At 39.1% G+C, this 24,263-nt stretch overlaps 1 protein-coding gene across 1 annotated transcript in view; it reads right to left on the reverse strand.

Annotated features, from left to right (window-relative positions):
• Positions 1–2,939: 2,939 nt before the first annotated feature.
• The window catches only part of camk1da (calcium/calmodulin-dependent protein kinase 1Da), a 70,274-nt gene continuing 48,950 nt past the window's right edge, over positions 2,940–24,263 (reverse strand). The window contains exons 4-11 of the mRNA XM_051688565.1: positions 23,502–23,640; positions 23,293–23,419; positions 20,256–20,331; positions 14,928–15,040; positions 13,001–13,079; positions 9,668–9,755; positions 8,529–8,799; positions 2,940–7,224 (exon numbers count right to left, since the gene is read on the reverse strand). Of these exons, the coding sequence (XP_051544525.1) occupies positions 7,094–7,224; positions 8,529–8,799; positions 9,668–9,755; positions 13,001–13,079; positions 14,928–15,040; positions 20,256–20,331; positions 23,293–23,419; positions 23,502–23,640 (1,024 nt within the window). The 3' untranslated portion in view covers positions 2,940–7,093. The remainder of the gene's footprint in view (positions 7,225–8,528; positions 8,800–9,667; positions 9,756–13,000; positions 13,080–14,927; positions 15,041–20,255; positions 20,332–23,292; positions 23,420–23,501; positions 23,641–24,263) is intronic.

A 24,263-nucleotide genomic window follows, 5' to 3' on the forward strand; every position in this document is an offset into this window, starting at 1 on the left:
AAGCCCCATATCAACAGAAGATTCACGTCACAGTAAAGTTAGTATTCGTATGCCACACCCAAATTATGGATTATCATTGTCACATGCATATGAGTATATAATTCACATTTCACTGGGCAACTTTTATTTCTGACAGGGTTATGATAGCGATGCAGGGATGACAAGGCCTGTATTGTCATAGTTGCATTTTTTAAACATATATATATATATATATATATATATATATAATATACATACACACCGATCAGCCACAACATTAAAACCACCTGCCTAATATCGTGTAGGTCCCCCTCGTGCTGCCAAAACAGCTCTGACCCGTTGAGGCATGGTCTCTACAAGACCTCTGAAGGTGTCTTGTGGTATATGGCACCAAGAGGTTAGCCGCAGATCCTTTAAGTCCCGTAAGTTGTGAGATGAGGCCTCCATGGATCGGACTTGTTGGTCCACCACATCCCATAGATGCTCAATCAGATTGAGATCTGGGTAATTTGGAGGCCAATGCAACACCTTGAACTCTTTGTCATGTTCCTCAAACCATTCCTGAAACTTTTGCAGTGTGGCAGGGCGCATTACCCAAGGTTTCCCAGTAGCACATAGCCCAGAGAATCACACTGCCTCCGCCGTCCTGCCTTCTTCTCATGGAGCATACTGCTGCCATCTCTTCCCCAGGTAAACGATGCACATTCACCCGGCTGTCCACATGATCTAAAAGAAAACATGATTCATCAGACCAGGCCACCTTCTTCCATTGCTCCATGGTCCAGTTCTGATGCTCACGTGCCCATTGTAGGCGCTTTCGGCGGTGGACAGCGGTCAGCATAGGCACTCTGGTCTGTGGCTACGCAGCCTCATACACAGCAAGCTGCGATACACTGGGTGTTCTGACACCTTTCTATCATGGCCAGAATTAAATTTTTCAGCAATTTGTGCTACAGTAGCTCTTCTGTGGGATCGGACCAGACGGGCTAGCCCTTGCGCATCAATGAGCCTTGGGTGCCCATGACCTGTCGCTGGTTCACCGGTTGTCCGTCCTGTCAGTGGTTTTAATGTTGTGGCTGATCAGTGTGTGTGTGTGTATATATAGACATATCTTTTCATACATATAGTTACATGGTGAGGACTTCTGAAAATACTCAATTGTTAAATCAGAAAGCGCATTTAACATGCTCGAAATTATTTATAAAATCATTCAATGCAGTCGCAAGTTCTGTAGGTGTATTCTGTCTCTCGCGATGCCTCGCGGTAATTTGCTAACAAGTCAACATTCAAGGGAAGAGTTTTAAAACTGCACAGTTACTGGGTAGCACAGACACTTGTCAGTCACAGCTTTTTTTATCATAAGAGGCAAAAGTGATGCCTGAGTTGGTACCAAAACAGAGAATGTTGGGAAAGGATTGTTCCGGAAAGGTGCATTATAACCGATCATCGTTAAAAATTCACTGTAGATCTTGAACAGTGATGTTGCTTGTGTGAAATTTGTACAATATAAACATGGTTTCCTTGGAACATACAACACTGAGCGAGACACATCATTGTGAGGGCCAGGCTGTCAATCAAATATATTGTACAGGTGTGTTATCAAAGTGAATTCACATACACCAGGTGTGTATTACATTTAGGTATGTGCCCGATAACTGCATCAGCACTCCAGAGAAAGGCAGTGTAATTTAGAGAACAAGATGAGAGACAGGACTGATCAGGAGAACACACACACTAACACAAACACACACACAAAGACAGACCTATCATCTCCTTGGGAACAACACGTCACAATCTATTTACAAAGCCTTTGGACAAACAGAGTGATTACTCTGGTCACAGACAGACAACAATGATACAACAATCTAAGTAAAAAGAAAAGAGAGCTAATTCAGATTCACCCTTGTTTTACTTACTGTTCATCACTGCAGTCACTGATTGGTCAGAATGTGTGTGTTATGTTATGTAGAGCCATGGCACATGTGTGCATGTGTTTACTGTATGCTTTATTATACATTTTCATTAATTTAGTAATGTGTGTGTATGTATGAATATATCCTCCAACTTTTGGTTTTACACATTTTCTGCAATTAAACATTTTCAAATTCACACACAGAAGAAGGTGACACTAACAAACACGGAGTACATAAACACTGAGCTAAAAAGACTTGGAAAGTTCCAGGTTCAATTTAAGTTTAGTTCTATCAACAAAATCTGAGTCATGCTGATAATTACCACAAAATAATTTCAACTTGTTCCTCAGTTTGTAATAACTTATAGGGCAAGGCATTGCACTGGAATAGTGAAAGTATAGCCACAAGACTTCAACATCTTATGTGTTAACAGGTGAGTAGTGTGATAAATCACTTTCTAACTTCATCTGTGCAAAATGATATGCAATCCTTCAGCTTCTTTGGTTATGTCTGTGTAAAGTAGGCTACCGCTTACAGTACATGGAGCAAACGCCACCCACTGAAATTATGTTGATAACGCATAACTAGAAGTTCATCCACCTATAAAAGTAGTGTCAACTCTAAAAGGATGATTAAGACAGCTTTACAGCTCAAATAATTTTTGTACGAAAGAATCAGGGGAAGTTCAGACAGAACGCATTCATGCCCTTAAAAAAGCTAGACGCAACACAACGAATGAAAACAAACACATGTCTCAAGATGTGTTTTTAAAAGTTTAAGCTCCTTTTTAACTTGACATGTAAAAAGACGCAGTGCTCATGGGTAATTCTCATGAAACTGTGGCAGTGAGGATTTCTGTGAAAATCAAAATTAAATTCTATTCTGAAAGTCGAACACAATATACAGGTGCATCTCAATAAATTAGAATGTCGTGGAAAAGTTCATTTATTTCAGTAATTCAACTCAAATTGTGAAACTTGTGTATTAAATAAATTCAGTGCACACAGACTGAAGTAGTTTAAGTCTTTGGTTCTTTTAATTGTGATGATTTTGGCTCACATTTAACAGAAACCCACCAATTCACGATCTCAAAAAATTAGAATACATCATAAGACCAATAAAAAAAACATTTTTAGTGAATTGTTGGCCTTCTGGAAAGTATGTTCATTTACTGTATATGTACTCAATACTTGGTAGGGGCTCCTTTTGCTTTAATTACTGCCTCAATTCGGCGTGGCATGGAGGTGATCAGTTTGTGGCGCTGCCGAGGTGGTATGAAAGCCCAGGTTTCTTTGACAGTGGCCTTCAGCTCATCTGCATTTTTTGGTCTCTTGTTTCTCATTTTCCTCTTGACAATACCCCATAGATTCTCTATGGGGTTCAGGTCTGGTGAGTTTGCTGGCCAGTCAAGCACACCAACACCATGGTCATTTAACCAACTTTTGGTGCTTTTGGCAGTGTGGGCAGGTGCCAAATCCTGCTGGAAAATGAAATCAGCATCTTTCAGCAGAAGGAAGCATGAAGTGCTCCAAAATTTCTTGGTAAACGGGTGCAGTGACTTTGGTTTTCAAAAAACACAATGGACCAACACCAGCAGATGACATTGCACCCCAAATCATCACAGACTGTGGAAACTTAACACTGGACTTCAAGCAACTTGGGCTATGAGCTTCTCCACCCTTCCTCCAGACTCTAGGACCTTGGTTTCCAAATGAAATACAAAACTTGCTCTCATCTGAAAAGAGGACTTTGGACCACTGGGCAACAGTCCAGTTCTTCTTCTCCTTAGCCCAGGTAAGACACCTCTGACGTTGTCTGTGGTTCAGGAGTGGCTTGACAAGAGGAATACGACAACTGTAGCCAAATTCCTTGACACGTCTGTGTGTGGTGGCTCTTGATGCCTTGACCCCAGCCTTAGTCCATTCCTTGTGAAGTTCACCCAAATTCTTGAATCGATTTTGCTTGACAATCCTCATAAGGCTGCGGTTCTCTCGGTTGGTTGTGCATCTTTTTCTTCCACACTTTTTCCTTCCACTCAACTTTCTGTTAACATGCTTGGATACAGCACTCTGTGAACAGCCAGCTTCTTTGGCAATGAATGTTTGTGGCTTACCCTCCTTGTGAAGGGTGTCAATGATTGTCTTCTGGACAACTGTCAGATCAGCAGTCTTCCCCATGATTGTGTAGCCTAGTGAACCAAACTGAGAGACCATTTTGAAGGCTCAGGAAACCTTTGCAGGTGTTCTGAGTTGATTAGCTGGTTGGCATGTCACCATATTCTAATTTTTTGAGATAGGGAATTGATGAGTTTTTGTTAAATGTGAGCCAAAATCATCACAATTAAAAGAACCAAAGACTTAAACTACTTCAGTCTGTGTGCATTGAATTTATTTAATACACGAGTTTCACAATTTGAGTTGAATTACTGAAATAAATGAACTTTTCCACGACATTCTAATTTATTGAGAAGCACCTGTATATACATGAGCTCCATCTTGCAAATAAAGATTACAAAGGATTTTGTTTTATTTGAGATTTTTTTGAGAATTTTCTGGTTCATTTCTCATTACTGCAACATGTACAGCTTCAAAATTAGAACTATTTAATGTAGTAGAAACAAAATAAAATTGAAATAATGTATGTTGTACCCAAAACCCAATAGTAAACAGTAACTAAAAATAATCTGGACAATAGAATGAAAAAACTTGGTGTCCATTAAGCCATTTCTCCGTATCGCAATGCTTTTTGACTGACTTTTCAAAACACATTTTTAGTGAAATAAAGACTTATTCTGCCATGATGCATCAGCAAGAGAAGTTCAAACACGGATACCTTAATACTCACCATCTCACTTTTTTCAATACAAATGTTGTAGTTGTTTTTATATGACCTGTTTACAATACTATGTATTGTCATTACCGCAACTGATGCAAAAAACAGTGAGACGCAGTGCAATGGTTAAAGATGTCAGTTTAGCAGATGTTTACACAGAAAAACAATTTAAATATAGCCCAGACGGATACGAAAATGCATGTAATGTGAACGGCCCCTTAAAAAAAAAGCTTCACATTTATGCTCTGGAACTTTCCTGAATGTCTTTTCTTGTAGATGACATAGGAAATGAACACGATTTATGTTTATCTTTACAAACCGAGGGACAAGTGGAAATTATTCTTGTGGTAATCAACAGTATGTCACAGATAATAACAATAGAGCTTAACTTGTATTTCTTTAAACAACTATTACTTAACAAACGCCTCATGCTAACACTGTGACTCAATGTATTAACATAAATGTGCAGTTTTCTTAGCACAACCTCAAACAAAACATATTTCATAATGTACAAAACATAAATCTTGCCCTAATGATTTTCTGAAATGCTTTGCAGAGTATATCTGTTCTGAGATTACAAACTCCTCTCGAGTGTAAAAAATGAAGACAAAACGGTGCATGCATGACCTAACTGAAAAACAAATCCATTAGCTTTAACCGCGCATAGTGATGCACAGCCAAAAGCGTCACATTTTTGCCTACACTGAAACAAACATTCAAGATGAAACTGATGAAAAATGCATGAAGATATTCCATGGCACTTTGGAAAATGTCACATACTTATAAACCCCTGCGTCTGTAGACAAGTTTTCCTCCTGTGATATTGACAAACCATAAAGGGAAAAGAAGACATCAGTCACTTTTAAACCGACATCACATGATATGAAAGCCATCTGGGGACAGGAAACCAGTCACCCATCTCCAAGGAAGTGAATAAACCTTAACTTACAATAGCCCTTAAACCAAAGCTTTAAATTCAGCCACTTTGAATTATACTGGAAATATGTTTACAGTCACTAAAAAGTCCTTATATTTATAATTATGAATTGAGAATAACTCATTTTTTTAAGAATTAAGAGTTGTTTACTACCTCAGACTGAGAAATGAATTTCTATGGCAACACACGCAATGCCAAATGGATCCACAAGTGTCTTTAAAACAAAGACTTCCCCTTTGCTAGTTTATCCACCAGGTCAAATTGTCATACAATCGTTATGAGAATGCTGTGGAACATTTAAACAGCTTTCCATCATCCTAATCCACAGTCTTCACATTATCCTGGCTGGATGAGACAATCTTGAACCATGGAGTACGATAGATACCATCACTATGGTGCCCAGTGCAGGTGCGGAATTACCTGAGAACTCGTGCACTGGGTGTAGAAAAACGCTGCCATGGCTTTTTGGGAGATTTGTGTGTGTGTGTTTGTGTTGAGTATTAACATTTGTACTATATTCCGTAATCTAACACTGACTGTGATTGTATGTGGAATTCAAAGAAACATTTGAAGCGGAGTATAGCAGGAACAAGCTTCGTCAAACTGCGATTGTTCCATACGGTCCCTGCGTTTTAAAAAAGTCCACTGAAGTAAGATAACAATCAAACATATTGCATGTTTTAACGGATATCTTAAACTTCATGATGCTAAAACCCAATCTTAATGGCTCAAATCATTAATCTCCCATCCATACGTGAGTATACTGTAATATTACAGTATTCAAGCTAACTGTTCTTTCTTACAGCCTATGTGCAAACAAATAAAGTCTTGACTCCAAAATGTCGCAAAACAGTCTAACACGGTTTTAAAAGCACTTCTGCAGGTCAGCATGACAAATCCGTGGAAAAAACTCGAAAGATCAGAAATAGTAGCTAACAATAAATACAATAAAATTGTGAGCAGATAAAGTAAACAGGGAAATCAGGGCAGAGAGAAAGAAGGAAGAGCTAGACGTGTAGGAATTGTTTGACATTGGCGCCGCCTTCTTATAAGGGCGGACACAATCATGCAGACACTTTCGCACCGAAACCTCTGCAGTTTTTCAACTCCTTTTTTCCACAAGGTAACATGGCTGGCAAGGTTTATAGCATATTCATAGCAAAGACGTCACAGTTTTGTCCAGCCCCACAAATTCACTTCTCAAAATGGAAGCCTTCTGACGGAATTTGCGTGCCACTGCATGCATTGCATGCTCTAGTGGCCTGGAGATTAAATGGCAGGTCAGATTGTGGAGTGCATTTTTAGCCTCTCGGTGGTTGCTATGGTGATGGGTCAGTCCTCTGCCTTTCTTCAACGGCAGGGCGAGGAGTGGGCTGAGGGGCGGGGCTTACAGGGCAGTGGCCTCCCAGCTCTCTCCCCGCAGAACCTGGCGTCACTTGGTCCCAGTTAACACTGTGCTCACTGATGCAACCGAAGGGGGGAGTGGCCTGCAGGGCTCCGCCCCTGAGGTGGCGGAGGAAGCAGCTGATGCCAGAGAACAGGAAGTGTGGGGAGGGGCCGTACCTACAGAAACAAATGGTGTGCAACATCATTCACTGGTTACTAGTTATTTATCCATGAAGTTCTGTTAATCTATTGAAGCCATCTATATGCTAGTGTAGTCTAAAAGCTAAAAGTTTACAGTGGTCATGTTTCTATCCAAGTTCTGAATTTAATTTATGCAAGAAATCCGAATATTGTAAAAATGATTTGCAAATAAAGCAGCGTTTCCATCCCATTTGTACAAGAGAACAAAATCGTCACTTTGGGGGAAATTGGCACAAAATGGAAGTTGTAGCCACTGGGGAAGTCACTCTGGCTCTTTTATTCAATGTAATAAATTAATTGTGGTTTATGCACACAGCCAAAAAGCTTTCACAAACCTCATGTTTGGCAAATGCCTTATGTCTTGGAGCGAAAGCGTGTGAATGGCTTGTTGAGGCAAAGTCGCATTACTTTTTTGATGGGCATCTGTATTCCTATAAATTCTAAAAGAATTTTTCACTAAATGTTTTTTCCATCGTTGTTTATGTGCATTTGTTCTTATCGAATAAAAAATGTATCCACCTCAAATGAGCGTATACGAGATTTTATTCGTATCTTGGCATTTCCATTCAGCATTTTATGCGAAATCCCAAAATTTGCATAGGAATAAGCAAATGGAGACCCAGCTAATATTATAAACTGTACAATTTAAAAATGTATAGTCTTTATTTTTCAGAAAAATTGACTAAATTATGAATCACTCTTCTTGCATTAATGGGGGTATCCAAAGTTTAATATTATTAATAAGAATAGGAATTGATAAAGAATAGGAAATATGTGAAAAGAAAACTGTGGTCGTCAAACCATTTCATGGGGTATTGCTATTATTTTGGCATATTTGAATATTCTTTGAGCTACAATAAAGTGTAGTAATCTCAATTCTATTTACAGCATTCATGGAAAACCTGGAAATTTCAGGGAATTTTTAAATTGTTATTTCCAAGGCCTGACAAAGTAATGGAAATTGATATAATCTTAAAATTCATGTAAATTTCAATAGTGAGTGTAAATTTTTCTAGTTGTCCTCTGCCTAAAAATATCTCGCTAGATATTGCTTAAGTGAAACTTGTGAGTAAAACTTGCTCGCAAGCCATAATGATGTGTCTGATTTGTTAGCGAATCGTTCATTTGATAGAATTGTTTGGTCCAATCTGAATATTATTCAGCAGAATTCTGCCGATTTTCCCCCCAAAATCAGCACAGAAAATGCGAAAAAGTCTGTAGATTTCAACTGGGCCAACATATGAATTTGAACAACAATCAATACACTGAACGTCACTTACAGTCTTTGCGTGCTTTAGAGTTGGTGCCTGTTGCCATGTCGTTAATAAGCATTGTATTTGCTTTCAGAGCAGGTTTGTGGTTTTGGCTAAGCGCTGCAGTCGCATTTGGAGTTTGGTTTGATGTTTGGATCGGCGGTAGGGTCGGAGTCTGGTTTGCATTCAGTATGCGGTTCTGGTTGGTGGCGCTAGATGCATCCATGCTGCTCCCCATGCTACTACCTAACTGCAGTCTCCTCATGTGGCGTACCACGGCCGTAGCATTGAAGGCTTGCTGTTACACAGAGACCACAAGTCATTGGTGAAAGAGAAGTGAAATGGATACACAATTCTCAAATAGGCCCAAAAATATATTTTATGCAATTACATGAACACAAACTCTAGCTACTCAAGTTTGATTTTGATCATCGATGCGTTCCGAAAATGTGTTGGACTGCAATTCATAACGCAACGCAAATATACGTTGTATTCTCAGTGTTGCTTCAAGGAGTTTATAAGCATAAACTCTTCTTCTACTGTAAGTTTTCTGTTTCAGGTCAAGTACTGTCATGGCAGAGCAACAGTTTAGGAGAGAATCTTGCAGAGCAAGTTAGTTAAAGTTGATAAATTTATAGTTTGCAACCTGAATAAAAACTACATACAGTTGGCACAGATATTTGAAGGTAACTCTATCACCCCCTTGAGTACTGGGGTGTGTTACCGCACACGGTAACAATAAGGACATAAGCGAAAGTGTACATCTTAAGTCCTGTTACTGGTGACCATTTCTTTCATTTTTAAAAGTACAAATATTCTATGCTGGCTCTCAGGCTACATCCACACTAGCATGTTTTCGTTTGAAAATGCATTGATTTCGCTACGTTTATGCCTCTCATCCACTCTAGAACAAAGTTTCCTCCACCAAAAAGAGAGTTTTTGAAAACACACTCCAATACTGCATACTTCAGAAAACAATGACGTTAGGAAATGGAAACAGATTAGTGTGGATGTGCCACAATTAATATAAGCATATAACAACATATATTTAGAAAAAATATGGAAAATTATTATTTCATTTAATGAAATTTTACATCAACTACCTGTTTGCGTACTGGAGTATAGTATGTTTCTGGCCTTATTCAAAAAATCACTTAAGAACTCACCCTCCATTTGCTTTTTGCAAAGTTTTTGCGCATTTGTCGACTGACAGACTCGTGGATGTTCTTGCAGAGCGCTGTGTCCCCTGCGATCCTGGAGAGCACAGTGATAAAGTCAAAACTTGTTAGTCAGAATTCAAATCTAGCAACTCTTCACCTACAATGACGTCACCTTTCCAATTTCTCAAGAAGCCCTTTAATTTACTGCAAAGTGCGTAAACTCCCTATGGTTTTCTATCCTTTTCTGTTCTCCAATTTTTTCAGACTTCCTTGTTTGGTAAAGGCTTGCTAAAGGTGTCTAAAGAGGATGTGCTAATTACCAATTAGTGCTTTGGAATATGTAATGCGGGATTAAGGCACAGTGTCTTAATTGTCTAGCGTTTATTCAGTAGCTTTCCTCCTGCCCTTGAGGGGGATCTTGGCGCATGATAATAAAGAGACCGAATTCAACCTGATACTCATAACGTACACACAATCCCCAACTGATGCAGATAGTGTCTCATTCTAATACGACTAAAATGTCTAATAGCATGCAATAAAACTCAGTCTCTAAGTGCTGTTTATGAGGTTAAGGTTTAATTGTTCTGGCACAGTTTAAGAGTCTTAGAGGAACAAAATGACAGTACAACAAAAAAGTGAAACCCAATGTACAGCAATTTTTCAAGAGTTCTACTTGTAGCTGTAAAAAAAAACAAAAAACAACAAAAAAAAAACTTTATGAAACGGATAGTCTGGACTCTGAAATCTGATTGGCAGAGCCACATTTGAGGCCAATGTAAAACAGCTGATATTCGCTACGTCATATACTGTATCTAAAATATAAACTGCAGTTACAATATTACTTGGCAGAAGAATAATTTTGTAACGATCGCTGGCAATGACAGGCAGACAAAGACGATGATTATGTGAAGAACCCAAGTGCAGTTTATTTACAGTGGCATCCAAACTTGAAACATAACAAAACATAAACTTGACTATACTTGACACGACGCTACACAAACAATACCTGACCCAGAACAATGGCAAACATCAGGGCTAAATACACAGACATGGGTAACAAGTAAACAAGACAACCAATCACAAGACTGAACTAATAAGACAATGAAACATGAACCAATGACATAACAGAACTGATAACAAGATAAATGAACACAAACCAATGAGAACAAAACACATGGAACAAGAGAGGATCACATGAGGGAACAGATCACATGACATGGCAATGAAACAGGAATACAATTTTCAAAATAAGACATGAACACAAAACATGAACAAAACACCTAAACGTGATATATCCCCCACAAGGGGCGGCTCCCGACAGCCAATCAAAAACACATGGATTTCAAGGGGGGGGGGGGGGGGTTGGCATGGCCTGGCGAGACATGGCTTGGGGCGTGAGACCAGGGTGGAGCCAGTGGAAGGTGGAGCCATAAGAGGCTCGAGGGGCGGAGCCATGCAAGGTGGAGCCGTGAGAGGCTCGAGGGGCGAAACTGGAGAACTGGGAACCCGGAGAGTAGCTGAAGACTCGAAGGGCTAGGGTGGAGCCGGAGGCTCGGAGGCCCAAGGCAGGGTCACTTGACTTGGCAGATGTGGTAACATGGCAAGGCAGGGCCACTTGACATGGCACACGTGGTAACATTGGCTGAAGAGGTAGGAATGGCAGCATGGCATAACGTGGCCACTGAGGCTTGCAACGCTGGTTCTGGGATGGACAAGGCTTGCAACGGTGGCTCGTTGGCCGTGGCAGGCGTGGGCCTGGACCGTGGAGCAGAGGCAGGCGTGGGCCTGGACCGTGGAGCAGAGGCGGGCCTGTGACATGGCATGGAGCAGACCGAAGCTTGGCTGTGACATGGCATGGAGCAGGCCGAGGTGTGGCTGTGACATGGCATGGAGCAGGCCGAGGCGTGGCTGTGACATGGCATGGAATAGACTCTGATGTGACTGTGACATGGCATGAGCAGGCTGAGGTGTGGCTGTGACATGGCATGGAATAGACTCTGATGTGACTGTGACATGGCATGAGCAGGCTGAGGCGTGGATGGGACATGGCATGGAGTAGACTCAAGATCTGGGGCAGAAGGTGGCGCAAGCTCTGCGACCGTGACGTGGCACTCTGGCTCGGCAATCATGACCTAGGACCCTGGCTCAGCGGCCATGACGCAGGACCCTGGCTCGGCGGCCGTGACGCGGGACCCTGGCCCGGCGGCCATGACCGTGGATGGCTCTGACATGGCAGTCACTGTAGGAGTGCACAGTTCCCCCTCAGCCACACCCACAGTGAAAGACGAACCGCTCAATTGCAGGGCCAAGTCAATAAACTGAGCCAGATTGAGGGTGATTCGACCGTCATGTATCAGGAAGGAGACCGGCTCATTCAGCCCAAAACGGAAAAAGTCCTTGAGGGCAATATCATTAAAGTCCACCTGGCAACAAAGTCCACAAAACACCTCAACATAATCCTCCAGGGGATGATTCCCCTGACGTAGGCGCAGGAGCTGGACTGCTGGGTTCATAGTTTGGTCAGGTATTCTGTAACGATCGCTGGCAATGACAGGCAGACGAAAACGATGATTATGTGAAGAACCCAAGTACAGTTTATTTACAGTGGCATCCAAACATGAAACATAACAAAACATAAACATGGAATTGAATTGACTTGACTTGACTTGACACAACGCTACACAAACAATATCTGACCCAGAACAATGGCAAACATCAGGGCTAAATACACAGACATGGGTAACAAGTAAACAAGACACAAGACTGCCAATCACAAGACTGAACTAATAATAAGACAATGAAACATGAACCAATGACATAACAGAACTGATAACAAGATAACAAGATTCATGAACACAAACCAATGAGAACAAAACACATGGAACAAGAGAGGATCACATGAGGGAACAGATCACATGACATGGCAATGAAACAGGAATTAAATAAAAGACATGAACACAAAACATGAACAAAACACATAAACGTGACACATTTATTGTAATTATTATTAATAATGAATTGAATTATTTTTGTATCTTTTATAATATTGCTCCTTCTGCCGTTTTATAAAATTAATAAGCCACTCGAGTCTGTGTGTTAGTGATTTTACCATGATTAATGATGGTAAAATTACTGTAACACACAGCATCTCACGGCTTATTGCTTTATATTAGGTTCTTTTTAGATATTTTTTAAAAAGTTGTGATTTATGGTTAGGATATTTATCCAAGGTTAGGATAGGCATCCAAACCTCTCTCAATAATGTGTCTCAATATATACACACCTACTGTATATAATCCTGTACAACACAGAATACAAGGGTACTGGTACTGGACTCACCAGGGATGTCGAAGGGCCTGTTCACACGTGTATCGCTTTGAAGGGTCCTTTTCCATCAAACAACTGATAAAGTCTTTTGCTGTAGGTTAAACAAAAAAGAAAAATATACATACAAGAGAAACATATGATTAGCTTGCTGAAGAGTAAAACATTTTAGGGCACTAAAGATACAAATTGTGTAAAAAGCTATTTATTTTTTTTCACCATTATCACCATATCATCCAATTATAAATTATGTCTCATGACACTAAATTTGAATGTATGACACATTTGTCCTTTATGTGACACCAAATTTAGAGTACTTAAAGTAGCCAGTCAGTAGTCAGTAGAGATTGATTAACTGTTTCTAATTCGTAGGTTGGAAAAATGTCATGGTGCTAGTGAGTATTGACAGATCCAGACACACATCTGTCATGTGCCCATGGTATTTACTGGATGCCAAAGAGAACACTCAAAGTTTTCTGTAAATCATACTTATGTTTTTCCACTCTTACTGGTAGCATGTGGGGCTAACATGGATGAATAAGTGTGTGTGTATGTTATACACTGACTGGCCAAAAAAAAATCGTATACTCTAATATTTCGTTTGACCGTCTTTAGCTTTAATTATGATGCGCATTCTTCATGGCATTGTTTCGACAACCTTATGCGATGTCACAACATTTATTTCCATCCAGAGTTGCATTAATTTTTGTCCGAGATCTTGTATTGATGACAGGAGAGTCAAACCACTCCATAAAGTCTTCTCCAGCACATCCCAAAGACTTTAAGTGGGGTTAAGGTCAGGACTCTGTGGTGGCCAATTCATGTGTGAAAATGATTCCTGATGATCCCTGAACCACTCTTTCAAAATGTAAGCCTGATTAATCTTGGCATTGTCGTCCTGGAATATGCCTGTGCTGTCAGGGAAGAAAAAATCCATTGATGGGATAAAGTGGTCATTCAGTACATTCAGGTAGTCAGCTGACTTCATTTTATTACTGCATAACATTGCTGTGCCTAGACCTGACCAACTGAAGCAACCCCAGATCATAACACTGCCTCCAGAAGCTTGTACAGTGGGCACTATGCATAACGGGTGCATCGCTTCATGCACTTCCCTTCTTACCCTGACGCGCCCATCACTTAGGGATAGGGTAAATCTGGACTCATCTGACCACATGATCTTTTTCCATTGCTCCACAGTCCAATCTTTATGCTCCCTAGCAAATTAAAGTCATTTTTTCAGATTAGCCTCACTAACAAGTGGTTTCTTGTGGCCACACAGCTGTTTAATCCCAATCCTGTAAATTCTCGTCGCATTGTGTGTGTGAAAATGCTCTTACTTTCACTATTAAACATAGCCGTGAGTTCTACTGTCGATTATTTATGATGTGACTTCAAGCGTTTTGGTGATCTCCGATCACGGTCATTCAAGTTTTTTTCCAACCACATTTCTTCTGCGAAGCTGACGGTTCACTACTATCCTTCCAGGTTTTAATAATGCGTTGGACAGTTCTTAACCCAATTCCAGTGATTTTAGCAATCTCCTTAGTTGTTTGCTTGATGCAGGCCAATAATTTGCCCCTTCTGAAACACAGTAACATCTTTTCCACAACAATGGGATACGTCTTCTGACATGGTTATTTAAAAAATGAGAAGCTGCACACTGCATCAGTTAGGGTTAAAAGAATTGTTGCCAGCTGAAACATATTAATCACTGCAATAATGATCCAATCATAGGCTCTTAGGTATCTGCTTATTTAAATACAAACAGCGACTTATTTTTTGGGCCAGGCAGTGTAGATTATGATATAGATCTATAAATTACATAATTTGTGATCATGATGTGGTTCATATCCAACTATATAATTAAAAACACCCAAGCTCATACTATAAACAAAAATTATCTGATATCATCCCTCCAATACTGATCACACACACATACCTGAATCAGATATATCATCCCAGTATGGCGCATCAAACTCATAGTCAGCTTTCAAGATCTGCTCAAAGAGTTTGGAGTCGTTCTCATCGTAAAAGGGAGGGTAACCACACAGTCTTTAAGAGAAGACAAGAAATGTCAGGAAAACTTTGCTTAACTCTGGTCTGGTTTTGGCTTTAAAAAATGGTTAATCTAGAATGTACACTTTTTTTTAGCTCCAACATAATTCTAAATGTCTATATGTGAAGTATGTGAAGATTTTCATTCATTGAAGTTACCACTGTCCAACTTACGATCATCGTCGATATTGTTATCTGATGTAAACTCTACCAAACATTCAAACTAAATGCTTTTTAAGGATTACACAGATTTAACACTTAATAGCACAGCTTATCTCTTCTTTACTAGTAATTTCCTATAAACACATTGTTGCACACTTTGATTCAACAGTAAACATTCCTTTTAAGCAATTGCAAATCAGTGACCATAAAGCCCACTGGGAAAAGAGAGATAGAAGATTAAACCTGAGCCGCTTAAATCAAACCCCCCCCCCCACCCCCCACCCCATCAAAGCCATTAAAATGCCTCTCCTCGTGGGGAACGGAGGCAGTCGGGGGGAAGGGGATGGTAATTTTCTGCCTGATTTCTACTCTATTACCTTTGTGTTTTTCTCTCTTCACGTTGGGTTAGCTAATCAGACGCTAAGAGAATTAGCTACGGTTTCGGCTGGTTGTCATTACAATAATCACACCTGAGAGGAGGCCAGCCAACCATGAGATCTGACTTAGAGCGGACAGTTGGCTTGGAGGTGGAGGTGGGCACAGATGGTTATCGTTAAACACAAACTCGTATAATGTAAGTACTCAACTTAAAGTCAAAATTACATCAAATTTGACCCTATTTATTTTCTTAATAAACATTACTGATCTTATTGTACATGATTCTTCAGTACATTATTCCATATAAAAAAAAAAAAAAGTCTTTGTAATTTTCATCAAAATGTAACTTACTCTGCCTTACTTTGCCTCGACTGTCTTTTTCAACGTTATATTGCTATGTTTCTAAAACTCAGCTGGCAATTCCATTTAGTGACACTAGTAGGGCAGACATTTCACACGTCAGCATTAAGGAAGTCAAATGGCTGTGAATGACATTTCTTGTTGACCATAAGGGTTCACAGAAGATGGCAGTCCAAGTGAGAGTGGAAACCATAAACAAACTCGGCCATAAACATATTAATCTATCAAATTGGGACAGCCGTGAGTGGGAGTGATGGGAACTTCACCAGTTTGTTGACAGACAGTCTTAGTGTTTGTGTTGGCACAGTTGCCCCAGAGCAATCCGAAAGAAGTATTAAAAAAGACATGTAGACAGAGAATTGCAATAACAAACGATACGAACAGGTGATGCAGCACTCGTTTTTATGTTAATTTGCCTCCACACAAGACTTACAAAACACTAATACACACACACACAGGAGTCCAGATGGCCAGAGCTCATTTGAAATGTACAGCTTTTGTGACACATTCTCAGTAACCTTGTGAACATTCTGAAACTGAAAAATAGAATAAAACACACAGATAGAATGAGAAACAGGGTTGAAATAGAGATAACACTTAGCAAAAAGTACCATGGTATTGCCATGATTTTTGGGGGCATTTACCATTGTAATAGCGTGGTATTATTTGAAGTACCTTGGAGATCTATGTAAATACCATGATATATGAATGTGGTGATTATTCAGTACCATGGAATATTTAAAAATGGTCTTACCACCTGATCCCATCACTGTACCTTGGAAATCTTTCATCAGTTTAAGGTATATTCTGGGAAATTTGTAGGAATGTTTTGGGTTCAATACAAGTTAAGCTCAATCGACAGCATTTGTGGCATGATGTTGATTACAACAAACAATAGTTTTGACTCACCCTCATTTTCTTTAAAAAAATAAAGCTCAAATCTTGGTGAGGTAATTAAGGCCTTGCATACAGGCAAGGCTCCGGGGCCAGATGGATTTGCCGCTGAGTTTTTTAGATCTTATGCTGCAGAACTGACTCCACATTTGCTAGAAGTTTATACGGAATCATTAAAGAATGGAAAGCTTCCGCCAACACAAGCCCGGATCAGTCTGATTCTTAAAAAGGACAAAGATCCTGGCAAGTGTAAGAGTTACCGTCCAATTTCCCTGATCCAGCTAGATGTTAAAATATTGTCAAAAATGTTGGCTAATCGATTAAGTAAAGTTATGACATCTCTTATACATATAGATCAGGTGGGGTTTATTCGGGGCCATAACTCTTCTGATAGCATTAGGCATTTCATTATTGTCATGTGGTCAGTGGTGAATGATCAGACTCCGGTCGCTGCCGTCTCAATTGACACCAAAAAGGTGTTTGATATGGTAAAATGGGATTATCTTTTTAAGATTTTGGAAATGTACGGGTTCGGGAATACTTTTATTGGGTGGATTAAGTTACTTTATAGACACCCGGTAGCGGCGGTTCAAACGAATGGATTAATTTCAGATTATTTTACTCTGGATAGAGGCACCCAGCAGGGCTGTCCTCTTTTCCCCTTATTGCTCTGTCTTGCCCTGGAACTATTAGCAGCCGTGATAAGAAAGGAGGATGATTTTCCAGGGGTGGTGGCGGGAGGTGTGGTGCATAAGCTTTTGCTTTACGCAGATTATATTTTATTATATGTCTCCGACCCTACTAGATCTATGTCTTGCCTCCACAGAATTATTCATTCCTTTTCTAAGTTCTCAGGATATAGAGTGAATTGGTCTAAATCTGAAGCTTTGGCTCTGACAGCATAATGCCAGGTAACAGCTTTTCAGCAGGGCACCTTCTAGTGGCCCAAACAGGGCATTAAGTATTTGGGTATATTATTCCCAGCAAATTTGTGTGATATATTTAGTTAATTTTGACCCTTTAATAAAAAGGTTTTCGAGCATTGTGGGTAGATGGGCTTCATTACATTTACCTATGACTGGGAAGGTTAATGTTATTAAAATGAACTGTATTACAAAATTCAACTACCTGCTACAGTCTCTCTCTATAGATGTCCCCCTCACTTATTTGAAGCATAACGAAGTCCTTCATTTGGAATGGTAAACCTCCCAGATTACATTTCAGTAAGTTACATAGGCCGATTGACAAAGGTGGGCTACTCTTACCCAAGATTTTGTTTTATTATTATGCATTTGGTCTCAGACATTTGGCTCATTGGTCGCTTCCACCTGAGAGAGCCCCTCCCTGGTTTTGGATTGAACAGGAAGTTCTTGCCCCTATTTTGCCACTGCAAAGCATTTCTATCAAACTAACCGGAGAAGTTAAGTTATACCCCATTATCTCGCATTTGCACTCGGTATGGACAAAAGTGTCTAGAGTGTTTAATTCAGACATTTATTTAAATGTTGCCTCGAGCATATGGCTGAACCCAAAATTATGTATTAATAAGTTCCCTTTCTGCTGGACAGATTGGATTTTGAGGGAGGTTAATATGCTCTGTGACCTACATGAGAGTGGAGTGTTGAGATCCTTTGAAAATATGGTTCAACATTTTGGGATTCCCAGGTCTCAATTCTTTAGGTATTTACAGCTGCGCCACCTACTCTGTACTATTTTTGGGAGTAGCATACACCCCCCTAATGCGGCAGATACTCTGGGAGCGGTGACTACTGCTTTTGGAAAAGGTCATGAGGCATCAGTGTATTACTCTCTGCTAATTCAGAGTCTGGGGGACGGAGCTTTGGCTTCTCTCAAGAGATTATGGGAGAAAGATTTAAACTTGGTATTGGAGGAGGGAGTGTGGGCTAGGATTCTAAAAAACATTAAGTCTGCATCTAGAGATGCAAAGGTGCACCTTATGCAATTTAAGATTTTACATCCATTCTATTGGACCCCATCTAGATTGTATAGGCTTGGTCTTAAAGACACACCTACCTGCTGGCGATGCCAATCAGAAGATGGGGACACAACCCATGTTTTTTGGTGGTGTGTTAAGATCCAAGAGTTTTGGTTGAGGGTTCAGAGTTTTATGTGTGACGTATTGGGCACTCAGATTTCATTTTGCCCCAGACTCTGTATTTTAGGCAATGGGGCGGTCATTAATATAGGGGATAAATACATAAAAAATTGGGTCCTGGCCAGTGTTACGATTGGCAGACCGGTTATTCTTAGGGGATGGAAGTCAGCTGGAGCGCCCTCATTTCGAGAGTGGTGCACGGAGATGGGCATGGTAGTGGCATTTGAGGAGATGTCGTATAGAAGGCTGGGCAACCTGGGTTAATTTGATAAAAAATGGGGCAGCTATTTGGCCTTTTTGGAAGGCTCTCAGGGAGGGGCAGTGAAGAGGGATTTGTAGTTTTAAATGTGTGTGTGTGTAATTCTATTGTTTTTTGAAAGTATTCTTTTTATGTTTTTTTTTTTTATGTTTCTAAATATTTGTGACCACTGGGGTGTATGTTTGTGTCGGGTGGGGAGGGGGACAGAATGTTCGGGAGGAAGGGTTTAATTTTATATAATTTGATTCTGCATTTTCTGTTATGTTTATTTAATTAGTTGAATGGAATCAATAAAAATTGTTAATAATAATAAAAACTCAAATCATGGTTTTAGTGAAGCACTTACAATGGAAGTGAATGGGGCCAATTTTTGGAAGGTTTAAAGGCAGAAATGTGAAGCTTATAATTTTATAAAATCACTTAAATTAATTCTTTTGTAAAAACTTGTGTATTATTTGAGCTGTAAAAGTTGATTGTTGAGCTGTTTAAATCATAGTTTTGTGGGATTACAGGGTTTATTGCATTGCGTTGTCATGCAACGAAGTTGTAAAATTGGATACAAGTTTACACAGAAAAGGTTAGTAAGCAATTTGATCACACTCAAATCACGTTAACATACCCATTGTAAGTGCTTCACTGTAACCCAAATTTTTGCTTTTTGGGACAAGTTGAAATGATTTTTTGAAGAAATCAACATTATTACACAAATGCTGTCAATTGAGCTTAACTTGCATTGACCCCGGAATATTCCTTTAATATCTTGTATAGATGTGAGACATTAATTTTCTCTTGACCCCGGAATATTCCTTTAATATCTTGTATAGATGTGAGACATTAACTTTCTCTCTTTCTCTGTCTGTCTTTCTTTTCTCTGTTTTAATGACTGACTTAAACCGCAGCAAAACAATACCACCATATAAGGAGTCCCAGCAAACTGGGGTGCAACATCTGTAGCTAATCAGGAGAGATGGGTCACTTTAATTCACTTTCCACAGCTTATAAAATGACAATGCTGTTGAGAAAGGAACAGTATAGGTACTTACAAGATGTAGGCAATGACTCCGATAGACCAGCAGTCAACAGCTTTACTGTACGGCTTCTGTGCCAGAACCTCTGGAGCTGAGAAGAGACATACAAGTTTACATGTCAGTCTGGTAGTTGCCAATAACACTTGTATGATGTATTTTGTGGAATTCATCATCCACAGAACAAAGCAAAAAAACTCAAACTGACTACTTTCACTCACTACACAAAAGCTCTGATTCTGTGGTTTAGGGCTTCAACTTATCCTAGATGAGACTATTGTGAGTGTGTGTGCACTGTGCAGTACTTAAATACGGTATTCTGTTGGTTATAAAAGCTGCTCTCCAAAATGCTATTAAAATTAAACAAAGCACATTTCCAACAGAAGTCACAGAAACACCATGACCTTTAAGACACACTTCCCTCCAACACTTACATGCTACATTAAAAGAGTAGTTCACCCAAACATTCTGTCATAATTTATTCACCCACAGTTTTGGTGAACACAAAAGCTTTTTTCCATTCAATGAATGCATATTGTGACCAGGGGCTGTCAAGCTCCAAAAAGGACAAAGAAGCTCCATTCAAATAGCCCATATGACCTGTGTTTTATTCAAAGTCCTCTGAAGTCATACGATAGATTTGTGTGAGGAACAGAAGACATTATTCATTCATTATTTACTGAAAATCTTCCCCCCCATTGTAGCTCTAAAATCTTGTGCTCATTCAAAAATGCCACTTTAAGATGCATCAATCGAGGTTTGACATCAGTGACACAAAGCTATGGCTTGAAAAAAACAAAAACAAATGGATACTGCATTAATTGCGTTAATTCTTTTTAATGCGTTAAACAGTAGGCTTGGGATCGATGCCTTTTCCACGCATCGTTTATCGGAAGATTTTTCCGATGTTTATCGAGATTTATTTCAGATATAAATAAGGCATGTCTGGCAACTCACTTAGTTTTCCATTAAATTTGACCCAAATCATTATCAAAGGAAAAAGAATATTTACTCTAGCCATCATTGGATGATATATTGTGTATGTTTCTTTCATATAGCCTACACAATGTATTTACAGTTAAAAGTATGTATTTTTGTGGTTTGACAGCTTGAATGAAACTTACTCAGTGCTACACAGAGATAAATTTCATAATAAATATCGCCATTTCTAATCGTTCAGTTTGCGCAGTTACACCAGTTTCATACACTAACCTGCAAACTCATCAACGTCACTTTGTTCATTTTTGAAGTGCAAAAACCTTTCTAACTTTTGTGTGTATAGTGACCATCCACAACCTAGTTTGGACTGCAACTGTGCCTCCCGTACCGACGACCGGCTTTGGTAAATGTTATATCTCCCCCTTGTGGTTTCCCAAAGCTATTATGCCATTGGAAAGCACACAAATTAGGCTTCTAATTTAAATGTCAGCTTATGTTAATATACAGTATTGATGCCTTAAAAATATATAGATAAAATAAAGTGCCGATCAATAATGGATATATCGATATGTTATGACATTTCTATTTAACAGTCATTAATTAATCTCAGAAATTAACACGTTAAATTTCCCAGCCCTACTTGAAATATAACGCATGAACCATATAGACTACTTTTATAGTGGTTTTTTTTGTCCTTTTTGGAGCTTGACAGACCCTGGCTTTCATTGTATGGAAAATATCTGTGAGAACAGTCTGCAAAAAAATAAAGTAATATGGGTTTGGAATAACATGAGGGTGAGTAAATGATGACATAATTTTTAATTTTGGGTGAACTATTCCTTTAAGAATTGTGTGCTTATTGTAAAGTGTGTGCAAACAAAAACATGCTTTTAATTAGTCTCTCTAACAAAACTAAATTTTTCTTTCCATTCTTAGGAATGTTGTATTGGATGTATTCCAAAGCTTTTTGGGGGCTATTATTCATATAATCCCATCATAACATTTAAGTGTCTACTAAAGTTGTGTGTGTGAGCGAGTGAGTGAAAAAATTAGCTAAAGGGTAAAAGATGATGATGGAGGGCTCAGAGCGTGAGACTGTTACCATTTAAAGACAAAAGAGGGAAAGCCAGACAATTTAGCCAGACATACACAGAAACACACACAGAATACATTCCTGTGTGGTTCTATCATTCAGAGCAGCAAAGTCTAGTATTTGTCCATCTTAAGGTGAATTCCATTGAAGAGACAAACATTACAACACACATCAGTGTCTGACTCCAGCCCAGGATGCAACTGGTTGAAGTTTCATTTTATGGCCACCACAGGGCCATTTTAACACTGTTCCCATGGAAACCTGCCCACAAAGACTCTTAAACACACAGGCATGAACAGGTTGGCATAAAAACACAATGCTATACAGAGATTTAAAACCCACAGGACAGCAAAGCATGTGCATGGATGCATGAACAGTGATAGTTCACCCAAAAATGACAATTCTATAATATTTACTCATGTTGTTTCAAACCTGTATGACGTTCTTCTATTCCATGGAATGCAAAAGGAGACTTCTGTTGTATAATAAAAAATTTTAAAAAAGGTGCAATGAAAGTGAATGGTGACTGAGGGTACATTCTGCCTAATATGTCCATTTGTGTCCCACGGAAGAAAGTCAAGAGGGTTTGGAACAACATGAGGGTGAGAAAATGACAGAATTTTCATTTTGGATGAACTATCCCTTAAATTATCTAGAAAATATCTGTTAAATATACTATATATATATATACTAATATATTAATATACTAATATATTCATTACAGCTAGAGATGCGTTACTACTCTGATTACTCATGATGCATTTTATTTGCAGTTTCTGTATCCTTTTCAAGCTTAGTTGCTTGAATTTAACTGTCCAAAACTCTACAAACAAAAAGGTTTTTGGATTTTGATAATACTACAGTGAGGTATTCTTTGAAGTACCTTGTAGTACCATGTAAATACAATGGTACTGTATGTGAATTTAGTAATCATTCAGTGGACAGAATTATATTTTTGTATTAGTGAAAAAAAAAAAAAAAAGCTAAATTACTGTAGAATATGGCCCTTTTGGGGATTCTTACCCACGTATCCTGGTGTTCCACAGGCCGTGGACATGACATCTCCGGTGCCCTCCATCTTAGACAGGCCGAAATCACTGATCATGATCTTTGAGCCATCTTGAGGGTTGAAATAAAGAAGATTCTCTGGCTAAGGAGAGAAGATAAACACATTAAAATAAAACGTACCGTATCAAACCAGACTAATAACGGTATATGTTGTGTTTCCTCACTTTGAGATCTCTGTGTACTATGCCCATACTGTGGAGGTAGTTTACAGCATCTAGTACTTGTCTGATGAGTGTGCTGGCGTCTTTTTCTGTGTAGAAACCTTTCTCCACAATCCGGTCAAACAACTCACCTCCAGACACACTGAAAAGAGAGAGACAGAGTGAGGGAGAGAGCCCACTAAAAGAACCTAGAGATTACTGAACAAAAACTATACCAAAAGTTTTACACTTACCCTTAAATAATATCCTTTCATTTATTGGACAGTTATTAAAAAAACTTTGTTTTGACCACCTTGAACAAAACTGAATATGACAAATAAGTATTTTGTCTCAAAATAAATGAGATAAATGAACCTTAGTTTCAGGGATTCTCATTAGCTACAAAAATGTACAACATTTAAAAAATTATTAAATATAATATCAAATTACTGTACCTTAAAATCAAACTTTAGACACTTCATGCAATGATCTTATGGATCAGGATTATTTTGCAGTGTATAGTGAGTGACAAAACAGGTCTTAAGGAAAGTACTGTGGTAGTTTTTGTTGCTGTTTAGTGTTTTGGAAGAAATTTTGGATTTTACCCCAGGGGGCTTTTAGCACTGTTGCACCTTAATTTTTTGTGTTAGAGTACTCAACTACAAAATTACATTAAATGCCCATCCCTAATGAAAACACCACGGTTTATGAATATGGCAATCAATAGGTACCATGATACAGTTCATATACATTTTATAAGGTGTGTGTATTACTGTCATTAACAGT

The sequence above is a fragment of the Myxocyprinus asiaticus genome, chromosome 45 (genome assembly GCF_019703515.2).
Source record: "Myxocyprinus asiaticus isolate MX2 ecotype Aquarium Trade chromosome 45, UBuf_Myxa_2, whole genome shotgun sequence".
Lineage (NCBI taxonomy): Eukaryota > Metazoa > Chordata > Actinopteri > Cypriniformes > Catostomidae > Myxocyprinus > Myxocyprinus asiaticus.